At 32.1% G+C, this 21,617-nt stretch overlaps 1 protein-coding gene across 1 annotated transcript in view; it reads right to left on the minus strand.

Moving 5' to 3' along the window:
- Positions 1-21,617, minus strand: part of DNAH14 (dynein axonemal heavy chain 14) — a 274,100-nt gene that overhangs the window by 110,482 nt on the left and 142,001 nt on the right. The window contains exons 41-49 of the mRNA XM_072948673.1: positions 21,016-21,268; positions 16,714-16,798; positions 14,053-14,282; positions 10,950-11,066; positions 5,994-6,152; positions 4,756-4,888; positions 3,154-3,215; positions 1,987-2,171; positions 428-556 (exon numbers count right to left, since the gene is read on the minus strand). Of these exons, the coding sequence (XP_072804774.1) occupies positions 428-556; positions 1,987-2,171; positions 3,154-3,215; positions 4,756-4,888; positions 5,994-6,152; positions 10,950-11,066; positions 14,053-14,282; positions 16,714-16,798; positions 21,016-21,268 (1,353 nt within the window). The remainder of the gene's footprint in view (positions 1-427; positions 557-1,986; positions 2,172-3,153; positions 3,216-4,755; positions 4,889-5,993; positions 6,153-10,949; positions 11,067-14,052; positions 14,283-16,713; positions 16,799-21,015; positions 21,269-21,617) is intronic.

Raw genomic sequence — 21,617 nt, forward strand, 5'->3', positions numbered from 1 at the left:
TCCTTTATGATCTTGAAAATAAAGATGCAGAGTAGTCTTACACAGAGATTAAGGATGTATTTCTTAAGCCACATTTTCACTAGCTTTTCTCATAGGCATTGACTGCTCATGCACTGAAAAATTTGATTAATTATTAATGGGCTTAACAATAGTGAACATTTTTTGGCTCAGAAACTAAACCTATAGGACACACTTGCAATTTTCACAAAGTTTTAATCCTACTAAAAGTAGAATTTCCATGAACCCATGCACTTGTGCTAAATTGCAAAGATGTAACTGGCATGGTTAAATCAGCATCTCAACTTTGCTCTTTGTGTCCATCTGATTAGATTTTCTATATTTCAAACTAAATTCCTTCAACATTGTTATAAATATTTATTGTTAAGTAACAATGTTTAACTTGAACAATATCTTAGTATGTACATACCTTCCATGCAATTTTTTCAGTATCATAAATTCCTCCCAAATCTAGTAATTGTCTGATTAATTCCAGGGGTGGCTGTGCTCCATACATATCTGATTCTGGTATATTCAGATCATCAATAAATGCTACAATCTTAAGGAAGACGAAAGGTTTTAAAAAAAACATTAAACTTCTTTAATTTATGAATTAGAAATATTAAGTATGCTATGGGGTAAGGCCAAAGGTCTATTTTTCTATTAAAATCAGCAGACTGAATTCTATTTTGAAGGTGTGATTTTAGAAAACAATTAATCTAATCAGGGCTATTACAAAGGAATGTGGTTATTATTCATTTAACATTTTCCTGTTGAATGCCTAATTGGCAACACATTGTTTTAGGTATTTCAGTATTTATTTCATACGCGTCTTGGTTTAGGAATACAACTGTCATCTAGAACTAGACTTTTAAAATTCTTCTGCAAATGCTGTTGTCATGGACAGCCAGCAGAAAATTCAGATATGCTTCCAGTTTTTAAATCTGTGTTACTTTCAACCTTTGAAAATACTATGCATTTAAGTGCATTGATTGTAATCTCTGTGTGAATTAGCCCCTTTAGGCTGCATTTATTTTTATAAAACAAGTAAAAATTTTTAAAAAATATTATTTATTTTGAATTACATAATTTGTAATTGTATCTTTTTTTTGTAAGACACTTAGTTTCTCCTCTTTTGTATCACCAACTGGATGATTACAGACAAACTGATTTGACCAAAATTTCTCTTACCTGCATTTTTCATTTCTGTGATTAGGTTGACCAATTATTATCCTTTTCAAAATCCCTAAAATGTATGCAATTAAGCAAAGACTCACCAAGTTTATCTAAATCTTTAGTTAAAGTTAAGGAAATCTGAAGCAAACCCTTAAAAGTTCTTGAAATTGATGAGCACAGGGGTTAAACTCAAGGGCTCCTAAGGCCTCCTTTTAATTTCTTATTAATCAATCCTGCAAACCTCTAGGCCCTGAACTTATTTTATGGTACTGAACTGGAATCACTGGTTGTACATTTCAGTTGTGACAGAGGGTTTGGTTTAACAAATGGACAGTTAATAATGTACTGAGCAGACTGAGGGTAAGAATAAGAAACATCTAATACCATTTCAAGGAAGTAGGTGTTGTCTAAGTTATAACAAAGCTATTCTCGTAACACCTTTCCCTGAGGCTCTGGATATCACAAGTTTCTCTTCCTTTTAGAGTCTCAAGCCATGGCCACAGGAAGAAAATGTGCTAAAAGCCAACTGACATCTAACTCATTTTCCAGCCTCCTTATCTGCTCATGTTTAATTCAGATTCCAATAGTTTCTTTTGGCTTTAATAATTCTGAATCAGTATAATTCATCATGTTGTAAATTGAATTATATTGATTTGAAAACTAAAGTTTCCATTATAAAGTATATTTTCTAGTAAGGTTAGGAGTGTATATACATTTATCTTTTTCTACTTATTAGTATTAATTAAAATAAGTCACTTTATAACTTGAGTAGTAAGTCAGCACGTTAGTCAGTAGGTACCGGAGGTCTTTTACCCTGCTGCTTTCTGGTGCTCCAAGGGTGTCTTTAGTTCTTCTTACTAACTTCTTAAGGATCATCTCCTTAGCTTTGGCAGCTGTTGTACTGATGTTAAAGTTTATTGAAGAGATTATAATTCCCTTATTGTTATTTTTAAATGAACTTTCATCAGTTTTAACTGCCAGTTTTTTTGTAATCTTATCTATGATGCCAAATATAGAAAGAAAACCAATTTACAATGCTTTAAGAATATTTCTGCTTTATTTTAAGGTGTTAAGAAATATGAAAATGATGTAATTTTAATATATCGTTGTCATTTTCAAGAAATTACTCTGAGGACATTTTAGTGAGAGAAGGAATATCAACTCCGAAATAATTTCAAACATTTCCTTACATTTTCATGGCTAAAAGTGTCTCTTTGCAACTGTAGTCAAATGCAACAGTATGAAAACTCATAGAACCCTCTTTTCATTTATGCACAATACACACATATAACTTTTTCTGCTTTTAAAATAGTTAGATTTCCAGTATGCTATATTTATAATGAAATTACTCATGAAAGATCTAAAAGCAGCATGTAGGTGTATCCACCAAATGACATGTTCTTGGAGTGAGAATCATCCAGAAGGATTATTTGGGATGGAGCTACAGCAAAAGTAAAGGTAAATACAAAATCAAAAATCTCTTCTGGCAGGAATCTTGTGGCCAGGCTCCCTTTCCTTTTCTGTAGATTTCTCTCGGCCACCTATCTTTTCCTCTTCAGAAATGGAATTGTTGCTCCCAACACTAATAAATCAGAATTTTCAAAGCTGAGGCTTCTGAAACTCCACATGTCTTTCTATTCTATGGCTCGATTTGAGAACTCCTACAGAATCGCAGCTTTTCTACCGCATTATTTCTAAAAGCACTGAAGAGTAGAATAGACAGTTATCTTCAGTTACTTTTAGACTTAGTCTAAGTTTCCACTGATAAGCCAGGGTATCAGCTTTCTGGTAAGCAGTTACAGGATCCCTCTACCATAAACATTCTAGCTTTCAAGTAGGGTAGAACAGTTTGAAATGATAGTGGATATTTTTCGGGATTTTAAACTAACAATTGAACCTTTTTTTCTAAGATATTTGACATTATGAAATGACTTGCAAATGGCTGAGATAGGAAAGTTTTTAAACTACTGTAATACATACCTAGACTTCCAGTTGCTGTCTTATTAGTTTCAGAAAGCAAGATGCTGATGTTCTGTTTCAGGCTATTGGAATAAAATGTTTTAAGGATTTAAAATTAGCTTATTATTATACTAGCCATATGAACAAAAAATAATGAAAGTAATAATGTGTGATTGATTTTACTTTTATCTCCTATAAGGAAACAAATTTTTTTTTTCCGTTCACACTTTTAAAGATAAAATTAGTGTCACCATTAGAACTGATACTCAAATTTAACAAAATATAGGCTTACTCTAAAAAACTGGGCAAATTCCTAGCATGCCAAGGCTATGGATATTTTCTATGGATAGGAAGTTGTTAACTCTCATGTCTCTTTATAAAACGCATTTTGACTTATGGATCAATCCATAAAAGGCCCATTCACTTTTATTTTGGTTTTGTCTTCAGGGCTTCCTTTTTCTTATGTTATCTTTCTTTAATGTTAAAATCACTTCCATTTAAAGACAACATACAGTAAAATCAATTTTTTCATACTCCATTATTTATGATTATAATAATTTGGATAAGGAATGATTCCTATTGTATTAATGTATTAAATTTTTAAATTATTTCTCTGATTTCTTAAGGCCTTAATTAAATATAGTAGGATTCTATTCCAAAATCATTAGTGTGAGACATAGATGGTGGTGGCTTGGATTAAAAGTGACATTGAAAAAAAGAGAAGTAGAGGAATTCAGATGTACTGTGAAGCTAGAACAGACTTGACTAATAGGAAATTAGTTACAGGGCAGGGAAAAATGGGGACCTAGGGGTTGGGAGGGCTCTGGAGATGGACTGGTGAGAGAGAAGAGGGGAATTCAAAGACAATTTCTAGATTTCAGGCTTGCATAATTGGGTCTCATTTACTGTGACGAGAAACACTGGAGGAAGAATAGGTTTAGAAGAGAAATCAAGAGTTATGTTTTGGCTATGTTAATGTTGGGATGCTCATGAGATATCCAAGTATACATGTGATGAGACACAGGCAGGTGGATATATGAGACTAATGATTAGAGGAAAGGTCTGATATGATTTTCTCCACGATTCCATCTTATTCAAGTCAAACAACATTGGGCTTCTCTAATATTTTAACAGAATTAGCATTATCTTTAAACATTTACAGTTTTTATTTGCACAATTTAAATTTCTCTGTCATTCCTTTTTTTTTTTCTTCAGGATGAGACACAAAGAATGACAAAGTTTTTGTGAAGAACACTTTTTACATTTGATAAGAAGGAAATATATTTCTAGTGCAGCAAAACCAATTATACACAACATTTTATTTGTAATTTTTAAGTGTATTTTTTTCAGGGAAGAAAACAGTTTAGAGTTGCACTTTATTATTTAAAGCAACTTGAGATTTTAAACTTAGTTATATTTAAAATAAATGTAAGAATTCTTCATTTAAAAGAATTAATTCAGTTGTTAATACTTTGGAAAAGTAATAAAGATTTTCTTCTTCACTCCTCCTTTGAATAATTCTGCATTTTCACACAACAGATTTGCTTTTTAAAAGCCTTATATATTAAGGCAAACTTTGTTTTTTTACCAGACAAATCAAATTTAGAGTTTAATAAATACAACCTTGATTTTTTAATTTCATTATATAAAAGGACTTCTCCTAAAATTGACCCATATTTCACATCGAATGCTCCTGAGCCCTCTAACTTTTCAAGCATTTGATTAATGGCGGTGGTCTTCCCAACACCAAAGTCTCCTAAGGGGAAAAACACATTAGGTTAGATTTACATACAAGAAAATGAATAGATGCTAACATATTAAAATGAAACAATAACGTTTTGTTTCATTTGAAAATTGCACAAAAAGTATATTTTTACTTTTCCCTTTTAAAAATGTGGTTAAGAATGGGTAAACAAGAAAGTTAATACAAAAATCTTTAAAATCATATGAATTACTTACATTTCCTAAAAAAGAATAGATTAGGAGTTAGTCATTATTTTTATCAAATGTTCATTTAAGTCTATTGTAAACCTTTTTGCTTATAGAACAGCTGAACTACTACATGAAATTAATTTTTCCTGAAATTTTTTGCCAACACAATCTGGGAGACAAATTTGATGATAAACTCCTTATTGCAGTAGAACAGAGAGTCATGACTTTTTAATCCATCAAATATTAAGTAAAAATAAAACTAAGAAATTCCTTAGACCAAACTGTGGCAAGGTATGGGTTACCGGAGAGTTCCAATTTCATTTTGTCTGAATACTTTGATGATAGAACTGGGAAAGTGATACTATTGTCTCTGGTGAGAGACAACACAACTTAGAGAGTTGGAGAAGATAACTTAATGGGGTGAAATAAATGTTAAGAGTGAGTAGGAGCTGTATTGAATTACTCCTTTGGTAATGGTACTAAATAATGGTAAAGGATTGAAAAAATTTAACATTGGGTCGAGGAATTATGTGTGTAAAATTTTTTTCAAATCAGGCAATTTCTTTTTTATTTTTTTCTTATATGTAGTTATGTATATAAACTGAAGTAAATCAAGCAATATAACATCAGTGGCTCTCTGCGGATCTTAGCCCACAGGCTGTAGAGGTCATACATATATTAGTCCCATAGTTCTACTTCTGGACTTTGTCTTGAATGTAATGAAAAGATGAAAAAAATTTATAATGTCCTGTATTGGCAAACATGTGGGGAAATGGCCATTCATATACTGTTAGTAAGAATACATATTGATATAGTCACTATAGCTTTTCAGTGCATATTTTTTTCCCATTTGTAAAATAAAATAGTTGGACTAAATAATTACTAAGCCTCTTCCTAACTCTGAAATTCTTATTTAAATATTTTAATACCTGTGAGAAGTACAGGGCAGGAGTTCTTTAAAAGAAGGCTTATGAGAAATGAAAGGCACATTGTGTCTCTGGTAGCAATGTAATTAATGTTCTCTCCACATTCTGTTATCTTCAAGACGTTTTCACTGGATCCTTGAGTATCAGCTAGTATTGAAGTTCCTAAATTAAGAATTATTTTCAAGTTTCAAATGACCTATAAATAAATGTTAACCTCATCTTTTAGCTACTAAATAATTTTCTGGAAAAGTCTGTACGTTATAAAACAGTTTAAACATATACAGATAAGACAAAATTGTTAGAAGTGCCTGTGAACTTCTGCTGATCTCAGATATTTTCTCTTTCCATTCATATTCTCAGCTAGTGAACTCACCACACACATTTCTAAGTCCACCATACGCAAACTCTGATTTTTCTACCACCAGACCTACTCATTTGCTCTTACATGCAATGTGAGCATCTCCTTCACCTATATCCTAGTAACCCAAGTCCCATATTGTGTACATTGTTTTGCAATTTTAAAAAATTTAGTGCATGTTAGAGATAATTTTATAATAGTAAAGATTTTTTTCTGATTACTATTATTTAATAAATGTACTACAAAATTTTCACCAGTGCTCCAATGATTGATACTTACAGTATTTCCAATCTTTTGCTATTATAAATAAAGCTGAGTTTATATAATACACACATGTCATTTTGCACATATGTTGAATAGTTCTCTTAAGTAGAGTTGCTGGGTCACTATAAATTAGCATATGATTTATAGTTTTGATAGATATTGACAAATTGCCCTCTAGTGTTTGAAAGTCTTGGAGTCCTCACATTTTTGCCAAAGGTATCAAGTTTTTTGATGCTCATCAATATTATAGGTGATAAAAACATATCTAGTTCTAGTTTACTTTGCATTTCTTATATTATGAGTCAATTCTTTTTGTATTTTAGAGCAATTTCTTTTTCTATGAATTATTTATTTATATTTTTATCATTTTCTTAAAGGAAATGAGCAATTGGTCTTTTATTTTGACTTGTAGAAGCTACTTATATATTAAATGAATTAGCTCTTTGTGATACTTATTGTGATTGTGACTTTACATAGAGGACAGAGCACACAGTAGGTCACAAAACAAGCCTAAACAAATTAAAGAGGAGAGAAATTATATCAAGTTTCTTTTCTGACCACAACAATATGAAACTAGAAATCAACCAAAGGGAAAAAAACAGGAAGAGAAGGAGCACACGGAAACTAAACAACATCCTACCCAAAACAAAAACAAAAACCAATGGGTCAATGATGATATCAAAGAGGAAATCAGAAAATACCTCCACACAAAGGAAAATGAAAACAAAACTTCACAAAATCTATGGGATGCAGCAAAAGGAAGCGGGAAGTTCATAGCAGTAATAGGCCTCCCTCAAAAAACAAGAAAAACCTCAATAAAAAACCCTATCTGCTATCTAATAGGATGAGAAAAAGAAGAATAAAGAAAGACCAAAATCAGAAGAAGGAAGGAAATAACAAAAATTACAGAGGAAAAAAAAAGAAAATAGAGATCAAAAAACAACAGAAAAGATCAATAAAACAATAGTTGATTTTTTGAAAAGATAAACAAAATTGACAAACCTGTAGGAGGTTCAGTAAGAAAAGAAAGAGGACTCAAATAAATAAAAAAAAGATATGAAAGAGGAGAAATAACAAGCAATACCACAGAAATACAAAAAGTGATAGGAGAAAGCTATGAACAGTTATACACCAACAAAATGGATGACCCAGAATAAATGGACAAGTTTCTAGAAACACACAGTCTGCCAAGACTGAGTTAAGAAGAAACAGATAATTTGGAAGACTGATCAGTAGAAGTGAAACAGAATATGTAATTGAAACAAAAATTCCCTGCAAACAAAAATCCAGGACTGGACAGTCTCACTGGGGAATTCTACCAAACACAAAAAAGAAGAATTTATACTTATCCTCCTCAAACTTTTCTAAAAGATTGAAAAGGAGGGGACACTTCCAATCTCATTCTATGAAGCCACCATTATCCTGATACCAAAACAAGAAAAAGGCACCATGAAAAAAGAAAATTACAGGCCAATATCTTTGATAAATGTAGATCCAAAAATCTTCAACAAAATATTAGCAAACTGAATTCAACAATACATAAAAAGGGTCATACACCATGATCAAGTTGTATTCATTCCAGGGTTACAAAGATGGTTCAACATATGCAAATCAATAAACATGATACACCACATTAACAAAAGGAAAGGCAGAAACCACATAATCATCTCAATAGATGCAGAAACACATCTGACAAAATTCAACATCAATTCATGATAAAAATTCTCATCAAAGTATGTATAGAGGGAACATACATCAACATAATGAAGGCCATTTATAACAAACCCACAGCCAATGTCAAACTCATCATTGAAAGGTGACATCCTTCTCACTAAATTCAGGATAAGGCAAGGGTGCTCATCCTTATTGCTTCTATTTAACATAGTATTGGAAGTCCTAGACACAGCAATCAGACAAGAAAAAGAAATAAAAGATAAACAAACTGGAATTCAAGAGGTAAAACTGTCAATATCTGCAGATGACATGATATTCCATATAGAGAACACTAACCTCCACACAAAAACTGTTAGAATTAATAAATGCATGTAGCAAGGTTGCAGGATACAAGATAAACAGAAATATGTTTTATTTTTATACACTAATAATGAAACATCAGAAAAGGAAATTAAAAAAAAATCCCATTGAAAGTCATATCAAAAAAATAAGATAAATATAAACTTAACCAAGGAGGTGAAAGACCTATAAACTGAGAACTACACAACATTGATAAAAGAAATTAAAGATAATTCAAAGTAATAGAAAGATATCCTGTGCTTTTGGATTAGAAGAATATTGTTAAAATGTCCATACTACTCAAAGCAATCTACCGACTGAATGCAATCACTATCAAAATACCCATGACATTTTTCACGGTACTAGAACAAATATTTCTAAAATTTATATGGAACCAAAAAAGACCCAGAATTGCCAAAGTAATGCTGAGAAAAGAGAACAAAACTGGAGATATAATTCTCCCTGAGTTCAGACTATACTACAAAGCTACAATAATCAAAACAGCATGGTTCTGGCACAAAGATACATAGATTATTGGAACAGAATAGAGAGTCCAGAAATAAACCCATGCATGCATAGTCTATTAATATACAACAAAGCAAGCAAGAATATCCAATGGAGAAAAGACAGTCTCTTCAGTTAGTGGTACTGGGAAACCCAGACAGCAATATGTGAAGCAATGAAATTATAACATTCTTTCATGTTATATATAAACATAAACTCAAAATGGTTTAAAGACCTAAATATAAGACATGACACCATAAAACTCCTTGAAGAGAACACAGGCAGAACACTCTTTTACATAAATTCTAGGAATATTTTCTTAGATTGGTCACCCAAGGCGAAAGAAAAAAAAAACCAAAACAAACAAATGGGACCTAATCAAACTTAAAAGCTTTTGCACAGCAAAGGAAACCATCAACAAAATGAAAAGACAACCTATGGAATGGGAGAAAGTATTTGCAAATGATGTGAGCGACAAGTGGTTAAAGTCCAAAATATGCAAATAGCTCATACAACTTAATATCAAAAACAAAGAACCCAATCATAAAATGAGAAAACAAAGAGATATTTTTCCAAAGAAGACATACAGATGGCCAACAGGCACATGAAAAGATGCTCAACATCACTGATCACTAGAGAAATGCAAATCAAAAGCACAATGAGGTATCACCTCACACCTGTCAAAATGGATATCATCAAAAATTCTACAAATAATAAAACTGGAGGAGATGTGAAGAAAAGGGAACACTCATACATTGTTGGTAGGGATGTAAATCGGTACAACCACTGTGAAAACAGTATGGAGGTTCCTTAAAAAACAACTAAAAATAGAACTGCCATATGAGCATAAGCAGTTCCTTATCTTCGTGTTATAAATGACAATGGAGATAGAATACGTGAAGCCTTCTGACCTCAAGAAGGACATGAATGAAACCTTCCAAGAGAAGTTCCTGCACATCAAGTTCACACTGAGTAAAATCAGCAGTTTAAACAGGGAGATGCAGAGCCTCTCTGAAGAATGCAGCCTTGGACCCTGTGTCCATGGTCTATGTGTATTTGGAGTGTGCTCCTTACCACTAAGATCAGCAGTGACCACCTCAAGAACCAAATCAGGTGCCTCACTGACAAATTAAAAGAAAGTTTTTGATTCAACAGATGGGATCTAACAGGGTATGGGTTCACAGGGCTCATGGCCCTGGAACTTGCTCTTGAGAGAAACCTCACCTCAAAGCAATTCAACTCAATTTTCACTTATTGAATTTTTTATATTTGCAAGAAATCTACATGAAGTACATTACTCTATATTAAGTTCTTGCCTCTAACTTAAACCAAGCTCTCAAAATACAACAACTTTCTACATCTTTATTTCTATATGTAGAAGCAGAATATTGAGAATAATAATGATTTAGTACATTTAGTGGATATTTGTAAAACTATGATTATTTCTTTCTAATTAGCAGTTTCCTTTACAATCAAGTGTAGTTCTTACATATATATTTTGCCTATTTTAGGAGAAATCCCTTCTCTTTTCTCCTTTCAATCATCACAGCCAATTAAAATAATAAATATTTCCATTAGAAATTCTTTCCATGAATTATAGTTTTAAAATGTACAACTGACTAAACTAAATACATTTAAACTTCCTCAGAAAGCAATATTCAAAAGTTCTTTTTAAAAGGCATGTTTTGTAAACAAAGATCTAAAGTGGTTTATGTACAAACTGGGAATGTATAAGTCCTTAAAGTTGCTGACATAACTAGTTTTACATATAATCTCAACATTTTAGAGAGGTTAGAGCATAGATATTATAATATTCTTACCTCTTTGAATTAGTGTCTGAATACTAGGGAGTAATTCTGACCATGGTATAAATTCACATTGCTGTATATCCACAAAATACCCAAAGATAGAACGCTCACCATTTGGAATGTTGATGCCTACATTTGAAAATAATAAGAAATAAATCCAAGTAAGAAAGAGGTTCACTTATGGACTGTTTCACTAAGGATATGATCTCTACTTGAAAGATTTGATTGTTGAATCAGAAATAGTAACTACTCACCAAGGGTATATCCAAATATATAAAACAGGCCTTTTTTCTACTAATATTTAATTGTATAAAGGAAAAGGTTTTATTAACTTTGTCTTTTATTTGTATCTAGAAAACAAGGTGACTCATGATCTGATATCCTTTGAAATCTTACCCAGAAGTTCTGCTTATTACCATGTGTTGTATATTATTAAATACCAGTCATATACTGGTTGTGGTTAAGCTAATATATTAGCAAGTATGATACTTACTTGCAAATCACATTTACTTTTTCATTATAAAAGTAATACATTTTCTAAATAGATTCTAGAGTATACAGAATAATAAAAGCAAAAGAATTTAGCCATGGTTTCAACATATGAATATAACAGTGTTAATATTTGATATATTTATTTGAATCATTGATAAAATTTTTACATACAGTAAATTCACTTTTTTGGGGTATATGGTTCTATGAGTTTTTTTCTACCACATGCATGTATTCTTGTAATAACTGTAATAGGCAGGATATAGAACAATTCTAAAATCTTTAAGGATTCCCTAGTGCTGTCTCTTTTGTATTCAGATTCTTCTACCAACCCTAACTCCTGGCAATCACCCATCTGTTCTCTGTTTTTATATTTTACTTTTCCCAGAATGCCATGCAAATGGAGTCATACAGTATGGAACCTTTTGAAACAGAGTTCAATCACTTAGCATAATGCATTTAAGATTCATCAATATTGCTCATCATTATTCATCAGTAGTTCATTTCTTTTCATTGCTGAGTGGTATTCTACTGTCTGGATGTACCACAGTTTGCTTATCCATTCTTGCATTAAAGAACATTTGAGTCATTCTCAATTTTTGTCAGTTATGAATAATGTTGCCTAAATATTTGAGTATAGGTTTTGGTGTAAATATAAGTTATCATTTCTCTAGGAGAAATATCCATAGGTGAAATGCTGGAGCATATGGTAAGTGCATATTTTGCAATTTAAACATTGTCATATTGCTTTCCAGAGTGGCTGCATCTTTTCTTCTTTCCAGTTTTATTGAGACATAATTGACATAAAGTATTGTTTAAGTTCAAAGGTGTACAGAATGATTTGACTTACATACTTCATGAATGATTACCATAATTTAGTGAACACCCATCATCTCATATAGATACAAAATAAAAGAAAAAATATTTTTCCTTGTCATAAGAACTTTTAGAAATTATCTTTTTATCTTATAATTAGCAATATGAAAGTTCATGTTACTATGTATCCATGCTAACACTTGGTATTACTTTAAGATTTCCTACTTTACCAGGTTTATTGAGACATAAATGACAAATGATATTGTGTAAATTGAAAGTATACAATGTGATGATCTGATTACACATATATTGTGAAATGACTACCACTGGAAGGCTAGTTAACACCTCTATCACCTCATGTAATTATCTTTTCTGGGTGAATGAGAACACTTAAGATCTACTCTCTTAGCAATTTTCACATCTATGATACAATATTGTTATCTGTAGTAGTCAACATGCTGTACATTACAACCCCAGAACTTATTTATCTTGTATCTGGAAGTTCATATTCTTTGACCAACATCATATTTCCCCCACTTTCCTAGCACTTGGCAACCACCATTCTATTCTGTTTCTGAGTTTGCTTTTTTAGAATCCACATATAAGTGAGAACATACAGTACTTCTCTTTCTCAATATGACTTATTTCATTTAGCATAATGCCCTCAAGGTCCACTCTGTTCTCACAAATGGCAGAATTTCCTTCTATTTTTTATGACTGAATAATACTCCACTGTATATACACACTACATTTTCTTTACCCATTTATCTGTCAATGGACACTTAGATTGGTTCCATGTCTTGGCTATTGTAAATAATGCTGCAATTATCATGGGGGCAGGGATATCTCCTGAGACAGTGATTCCTTTGAATACATATCTAGAAATGAGATTGCTGGATCATCCTGTATCTCTATTTCTATTTTCTCAGGAACCTCCAAACTGTTTCCATAGTACCCCTCAACAGACATCTGACTTAAGGACTTGTAGTATATATACGCAATGGACAATTATTCAGCCATAGAAAAGAGTGAACTTTTGCCATTTGCAGCAACCTGGATGAACCCAGAGAATATTATGCTTAGTGAAGTAAGTCAGAGAAAGGCAAATACTGTATGATATCATTTTTATGTGGTGTCAAAACATAATACAAATGACAGTATATGTAAACAGAAATTGCCTCACAGATAAAGAAAATAAACTTGTGGTTACCAAATGTGAGAGGGAAGAGGGGAGGGACAAATTAGGGTATGGAATTAACCGATAAAAACTATATATGTATAATAGATAAGCAACAAGAATATGCTGTATAGCACAGGGAATTATACTCATTACCTTGTAATAACCTATAATGAAGTATAATCTGCAAAAATACTGTATCACTATGCTGTATACCTGAAACTAACACAATATTGGAAATCAATTATACTTCAATTAAAAAACTAATTAAAAAACACAAATACTAAAGAAATCCCAGGCTTTATAAAATAATTTAGAAAATACTATTCAAAAAAGAAACATGAAATTATATTACTCTTATTCTACAGAAGTAGAATGCTACATAATGATATGCATAATACAGAATTAGCTATACAGAAAATGATATGTATACTACAGATCCAGCTATACAGAAAAATCTCATTTTCTTCAGCCTCTTCTCTTTGGAGTAAGGGTGTACTTATTTAACCTTCTTTTACCTTTAATCTTCACATTTTAAAAGATGGACCTAATCAATGTAAGTCCAATCATAAGAGTTTCAAATTAATATTTTGAAGTATGCATAATTATGACTTTTTTCCCTTCAGAACTTACCTAGTTGTGAATTGTTTTCAAATAATTCACGAATAAGGTTGTCAAAATCATAGGTTACTCTTGCAGGAGAATCAGATTCAGAACTTGAATACAAAATTATATCATCTTCATGTTCATCTTCACGTTTTAAAGCTCCTCCGAATGCCCAAGTAAATGCAAATACAAAAAGCTTCTGAATTGTTTTTCTTACTTTAACAGGATTTTTCTCCAGATACCATGTATTTTCAGCCCTGGGGTAGATACATGTGGAAGGGTGAAGATTAAAATTTTTAGAAAGCAGTTCAGCAATTTATTTCATTATCATGTCAAAATTTCATCATTAAAAATTATAATACAGTTAAGTGTTGACGTAAAAGTTTGAGTTAATGTATCATTTTCCTTTGATATGAATTACACACTGCTACTATTTTTATATTTAAAGTATCACATGTGTAAAAGATTTGTAGTGAATCTTTATTTCATTTATTTAGTATTATGATTTGCTCTTATTTTAGGTCAATTTACTACTTAAGAGTTTATCTGTTCTGGGGAGAGGATCTGATAATTCACCATTTAATGTAGAAAGATATAAGTGAATAGTCACTCACTCTGCAATCCTCTCAACCAGGTCCTACAGGTTGATTGATCAAACTGGCTAAAGCCAGGCAGTGTGAACCTGGGGAGAGTTTTCTCTAGTTTGGGTCAGCCCAGGTCATCCTGGCCTGTGTGACCCTGAAATTCTATAGTGAGAGGGCTGATGGTGATGGGACTGAACAGAAGGTTTGGGCCTGATTTCAAGACATTCTGAATAGTTCAGGATTTAGTATTATAAAATTACTTAAAATTACGAAAATCCTAAACGTATATCACTGAACTAAACTTTACTGGCAGTCATTAATGTATAATGTATGTGTACAATTCTACCTGAAATTTTTAGTCATGTGTAATAGTTCATTCAGCAAATATTTCTTTGAATTCTTACTATTAGTTACTCTGCACAAAACCAATATGACCACTTTTTTCAGAACAAGAAAATGAGTATCAAACCATGATAAGCGTAAAGAATACAGAGTAAAGTGTACCATGAAGAACAGCAGTAGAGACAATTAATTTAGATTCTGGGAGCCAAGGAAGGCTTCTTTGAAGAAGCAACAGTTAATTGAGACCTGAAGAATAAGTGAGATTTGGTAAAATGAAGGAGGAAGAGTATTTTGAGCAGAAGGCATACATGTGCCAAGACCATGAGATGAAAGAGTCATGGCTAGATTGAAGAACTGGAAAAAAAAAATCAAGTATCATCGAAGCACATATATTTAGTGGAAAAGATTAGGAAATGAGTTTAGAGAGATAGGCAGGGGTTTTTAAGCTGTGCCAAGGTTTTTGTCCTTCCACTCTAAGTGTAATGGGAAGTCATTAAATGGCTATAAAAAAGGAACATTTTAATTTATGTTTTAAAAAATTAAACTCTTGCATATAAATACCAGGAGATATACACAAGAATATTAATCACAGTAGTATTTGTAACAACAAAAGTTGAAAACAATCTATATGTTTATGAATGGATAAACAGTCACGTGTTTATACAATGAACTATTATTACACAGAATGGAAATGAATGAAGAACCCCTACACGTACAATGGATTAATCATAGAGACATAACATTGAACAAAAATGCAAGTCATAGAAGAACACAGCAATTCCATTAAGGCTTTAAAAATGCGAAGTTAAAAAAAAATTAAAAATGCAAAGTTAAAAAATTACTGTTCAGGAATACATTAATAAAGACAAAATCCAGGATAGTGGTTATCTCAGATGATGGGATGGCATAAGATGTAGGTGGGTGCACTGGGGACTTCAAAGATAAATTAACATGTCTTTTTCTATAACTAAGTGGTGTGTATAGGAATGTTTCTTAATTGTTATTTATAACTTAAACATATTTTATAAATATCCATTTATGGCTACTTGCTATTTAATAAAAATTTAGTATGTGGCTGTCATGTTAAGAATTGGGGAAACCATTTAGAAGGTTGTTGCAAAAGTACAGGCAATAAATAATAAAGGTTTGGGTAAGAATGCTGATAACCAAGATGTAGATAAGTGAATGAATTTGAAGGCAAAGTTGACAGGTAGAGTAAAAGCCGTATTTACAATGTTCTATCATTTAAAAGCAAATGTGACAAGAAAGTCTCAGGAAGGCCTCACTTGTGACCCACTGTCTTACAAAATGGCAAAAGAATCATGGAGCTAATAATTTCTATAGCTATACTTTATTGAGCATTTACTCTGCACCAGGCACTATTCTAGATACCTAGCACATCACATTGTTATTCTAGTTTTATAAATGAGAAAATCAAAGATCAAAAATATTTAGTAACTGGTTCAACACTTCTCAGCTTATAAACGGCAGATTTGTGAAATAAATTCATGTCAATTTTATTCCTTTTCTAAATATGTACAGAGTCTGCACAAACGTAGACAAATTATTTGTGCAACATCAGCAAAATCTGGTGATTTTTGTATTAGATATACAAAGACTCTAAACTGGAATGAAATAAATTAATAGATTATTATATTATGAAGTCATAAAATTATTGGTTTATTGACAGGTAATCCTGTTCCTATTTGAGTGTTTGGCAATTAGTAGGTAATAAAACGTGTGTGGAATGAATATAACTGACCTCTTTTCTATATCCTTGAATTTGACAGAAACTTTTGAACATTGAGAACTTGTCTCCTCAGCTGAAATGTCCTTCGAATCCTCACCTTAAAAAGGGAAGAGAATTTTTCCACAATTAACAACAGACCTAAAATTTAGCTGGTTAATCAGTGAGGTTGAATATTTACCACTGTTTACTTTGTGAAAGGTCATAAGAGAGTATCTTTGTTTCACATTCAGTATCTTAGAGTTATCTTATCAGACCAGCTATTTATCTTACCCGACCAAAATAGGAGTTATTTCTCTAAGACAGAAACAGAGAATGTACCTGCAATCTGAATCAATTCTTATTTATCTGAAAAGTAAATCTGCATACTTTCGTTCTATGTCTATTCTGGCAAATTTTTATACATTTGATTATTCCAAAATGAAAACTTTAAAATATTCAGGTGACTACTATTAAATATGGTGAGCATTATAAACTGAATAATAAATGGATCCTAATAAATGAAGCATTAAAAAAGAAAGCTACATACTTTCAAAGAACAAATTTATTAAAACAAATATCAAACAGGTTTACTCTAGGCAGTTTGCAGCTGTCTCCCTCCTACCCTCTATCATCCACCTTTTTTTCCAAGTCATCCACTCCACAGACGAAAAAGAGTGATTATTCATTATTCCTTTTAGGTTATTTTTCTTTTATAATGTTTGTTTTCTTTATATTAAAATAACACAGGCTTCTTGTAGAACATTTAGAAATAGATAAAAGTATACAGAAGAAAATAACAATCACCCATAATTCCACACAGAGATAATATCCATTAAATGTTGATGCATTTCATTATGGTCTTTGATATGAATATGTAACATTTAAATATTAAATATTTGTTCTTTTAAAATTCTAACTTAAATAAAAAGCTAAACATACTTGGGTTCTCCCTCTGCTTTTTTTTAAAAGTACAGGCAGTTACAATGTGTCAGTTTCTGGTGTACAGCACAATGTCCCAGTCATGCGTATACATACATTTGTTTTCATATTCATTTTCATTAAAGGTTATTATAAGATATTGAACATAGTTCCCTGTGTTATACAGAAGAAACTTTTTTTAAAATCTATTTTTATATATAGTGGCTAACATTTATAAATCTCAAATCCCCAAATTTATCCCTTCTCACCCCCTTTCCCCAGTAACCATAAGATTGTTTACTATGTCTGTTTCTGTTTTGTAGATGAGCTCATGTGTCCTTTCTTTCTTTCTTTCTTTCTTTTTTTAGATTCCACATATGAATGATATCATATGATATTTTTCTTTTTCTTTCTGGTTTATTCATTTAGAATGACTATCTCTAGGTCTATCCATGTTGCTGCAAATGGCATTATTTTATTCTTTTTTATGGCTGAGTAATATTCCATTGTATAAATACACCACAACTTCTTTATCCAGTCATCTGTCGATGGACATTTAGGTTGCTTCCATGTCTTGGCTGTTATAAATAGTGCTGCTCTGAACACTGGGGTGTATGAATCTTCTTGAATTAGAGTTCCCTCCAGATACATGCCTGGGAAGTGGGACTGCTGGATCATATGGTAAGCACATTTTTAGTTTTTTGAGGAATCTCCATACTGTTTTCCATAATGGCTGCACCAAACTACATTCCTACCAGCAGTGTAGGAGGGTTCCCTTTTGTCCACACCCTCTCCAGCATTTATCATTCATGGATTTTTGAATGATGGCCACTCTGATGGGTGTGAGGTGATACCTCTTGTAGTTTTGATTTGCATTTCTCTGATAACTAGTGATATTGAACATTTTTCATGTGCCTATTGGCCATTTACCTACCACCTAAAAGAATTAGAAAATGAAGACCAAACAAAACCTAAAGTCAGCAGAAGGAAAGAAATAATAAAGATCAGGGAAGAAATAAATAAAAAATTGGGATGTCTGCTCTCAACACATCTACTGAACTTTGTATTGAAAGTCCTACCCAGTGCAATAAGATAAGTACACAGATTGCTATGTAGTAAATCTAAAGGAAATGACAAAAAAAAAAGCTAATGGAACTAATAAGTAAATTTAACAGATATGTAGGATACAAAAGTCAATACACAAATATCAAGTGTGTTACTATATAGCAGAAATGAACAACTGGAAATTGAAATTTCAAAACTTAAAATAGCATTAAAAGTTAGAAATGAATTTAAGAGACCTATATGTTATAATACATTTCTGAGAGAAATTAAAGAAGAATTAATAAATGGAGTGATACACCATGTTCATGGATCTGAAGACTCAATATTGTCAAGATATTACTTCTCCTTAAATTAACCTATATTCAAAGCATTTCCAAAGGCCAGTAAACACATAAACAGATTATCAACAATATTAATCTTTGGAGAAAATTCAAACTAAAAACACAGCAATATACCACTACACACCCACTAGAATGGCTGAAATTAAAATGTTGCCAATACCAGGTGTTGATGAATTCGCAGAGTAACTAAAACTCATTAATGCTGATGAATATGCAAGAAATAATAGCTGCTTTTAAGAACACTTTGTCAGTTTCTTTATAAAGTTAAATGCATATTTAAATATAATGCAGCAATTCCATACCTAGGTATTTTGCCTAGAAAATAAAAATACATATCCTAATAGAGATGCATACTTGAATGTTTCTAACAGCCTTATTCATTATAGCCCCACACTGGAAACAACCCAAATGTCCATCAACTGGTGGCTTTGTAAACAAATTGCGATATATCCGTAAGATGGAAAATGCTCAGCATAAATAATGAAGGAGCTACTGATATGTATCAATACGGATGAATATTCTTCCACTTAGTAAAATTACTATATTAAGTGAAAGAAACTAAACATAAAAAGCCATGTACTTTATAATAATTCCATTTAATTGAACTTATAAAGCAAAATTATAGTGACAGAAAGGTCAATGGCTGTCATAGTTCAAAGGTTTTGGGGAAAAGGACTCGACTGCAAGGGAGTACAGAAAATTATTTGAGATTATAGAAACATGTATGTTGACTGTTGTGGTTACATGGATGTATACATGTGTCAAAACTTATCAAGCTGTATGCAAAATTAGTGAATTTTATTTTATTTGTGATAATTATACCTCAACTTAGAAAATGTGCCTTCTGGATATCAGTATCAATCAGATCCTGTGTCCAAAAATTCAAAAATCTGAGTATTCATCTTTCCTTAGCTGAAGTTACCTAAGCAAATGGCTATAGTTCCCTTTAGAGGAGGACCAGTAATTATCTTGTAAATATTTTCCATAATTTTGCAGAGGGTCCCGGCTTCCTATTTATTCAGTGAGTTCTTTGCCTAAAACCTGACTCAGGTCTGGAGATGGTCAAGGGATCATGATTTTTTAAGGAGGCAGCTACCCTAAACCTTCTGATCATTCACCCTTGACTCCTCACAGTACAAGCTGATGGTACTTCATTGGTGGCCCATATATTTTGCCCCTAGGGATACTATATTCTATTAGCCATCTTAATAAATCCCTGAGAATCACTTCTGTTCCCCTCTGTACTGCTACCTCTAGTTGCGCTGTGGTGTGCTAACTGACAAAGGGAAGGACATTCAGAGCCATGAGGAGAAAGAGAAAGGGCAAACCTAAATATTTTCCCCTACTTTATCTCCCATTCATGGTATTCAGGTCTCTTCTGCTCAGAATTGCTGTTTTCCCTCACTGGGACCTTCCTTAGCCATTTTGTCACCGAAGAGGTTTCTCGTAAGTTTTGTTAGTTTGATGGATCCAAAACTGGGTTAGGGTTCTGTGCTAATTTGCCATCCCATGAGGAACCAGATAGAACCAGTGTTTGAAAGTTGACATTCTAACTCCAGAAACTATGCTTTTAGCCATAAAGCTATATAGTTTCTTAAACTTTTTGATTTTTTTCTTACATATGTTTTACTACTTTCCATGTTTATGTCTCTGCATGATTACAGCTTACGTCTAGGATTTTGGACAGAATTTTTTCCCCACTATTTCTATCTCTAAGATTAAGACTCTTTAAAACATAGTAAAAACAATTTTTCCCTAATAGAGACCTCTAAGGGTCCTTTATTCTCGTTTTCCGTGTGACCCTTCAACAATTCTGTTTGATACTAATTTATTGATATGCTTCTCTATAAATGATTTTTAGTTTGTTCCATGTGCATGTCTGCTGTTGGTTCAAACAGACTGAAAATTCCTGGCTTTCCTTTCTTTCTTTTATAAAATCTAATAGAAGATGATAAACAATTGACTAGTTAAGATACAATATCATTAATATGACTTAGGGAGAAAAACTCACGTTGTCCAAGGCCTCCATTTTTATCCATGAATTCAAAGAAAGCATCAAGAATTCTGCAGAGAGTTGTAACAATTGTTATGTCCTGTACAGGAAATGGCTGAAATTTCTGATGCTTCTTTATAAACCGTAGTCCATCTGTGATACTATTTTTAATCATGAATTCAAGACAATCCACTTCTGATTTATTCATAATTTTAGAAATTTTCAAAAGCCATGATTTAACATAAGGCTCCCATCCCAGATCAACAGGATCCTAACAACAAAAAGCATAAGATAGTTTTATGTAAACAAATAAAATTACAATGTCCACCTACTTTCTTACTATCTCTACTTCACCACTGCCACCTGCCAAATATGGTTTAGAATCATCATACATTAAAAGGCAAGTGATCAAAAACAGCTTAAAGAATTACCCTTCTCTGAAATGATTTGCAATTTTACACCATGATCTCACAAGACAACAAGCAATTGGGGGATTATGTGTAGGGAGCTATGCTGAAGCTATGTATATGTAGTGAGGGGAACTGCTTACTGAGAAAATCAGCACTATAATTAGCTTAGTGAGTTAAGGAGATTAGAATATAAGGTTAATCATGGTCAGT

The sequence above is a fragment of the Vicugna pacos genome, chromosome 23 (genome assembly GCF_048564905.1).
Source record: "Vicugna pacos chromosome 23, VicPac4, whole genome shotgun sequence".
In the NCBI taxonomy this organism is placed as follows: domain Eukaryota; kingdom Metazoa; phylum Chordata; class Mammalia; order Artiodactyla; family Camelidae; genus Vicugna; species Vicugna pacos.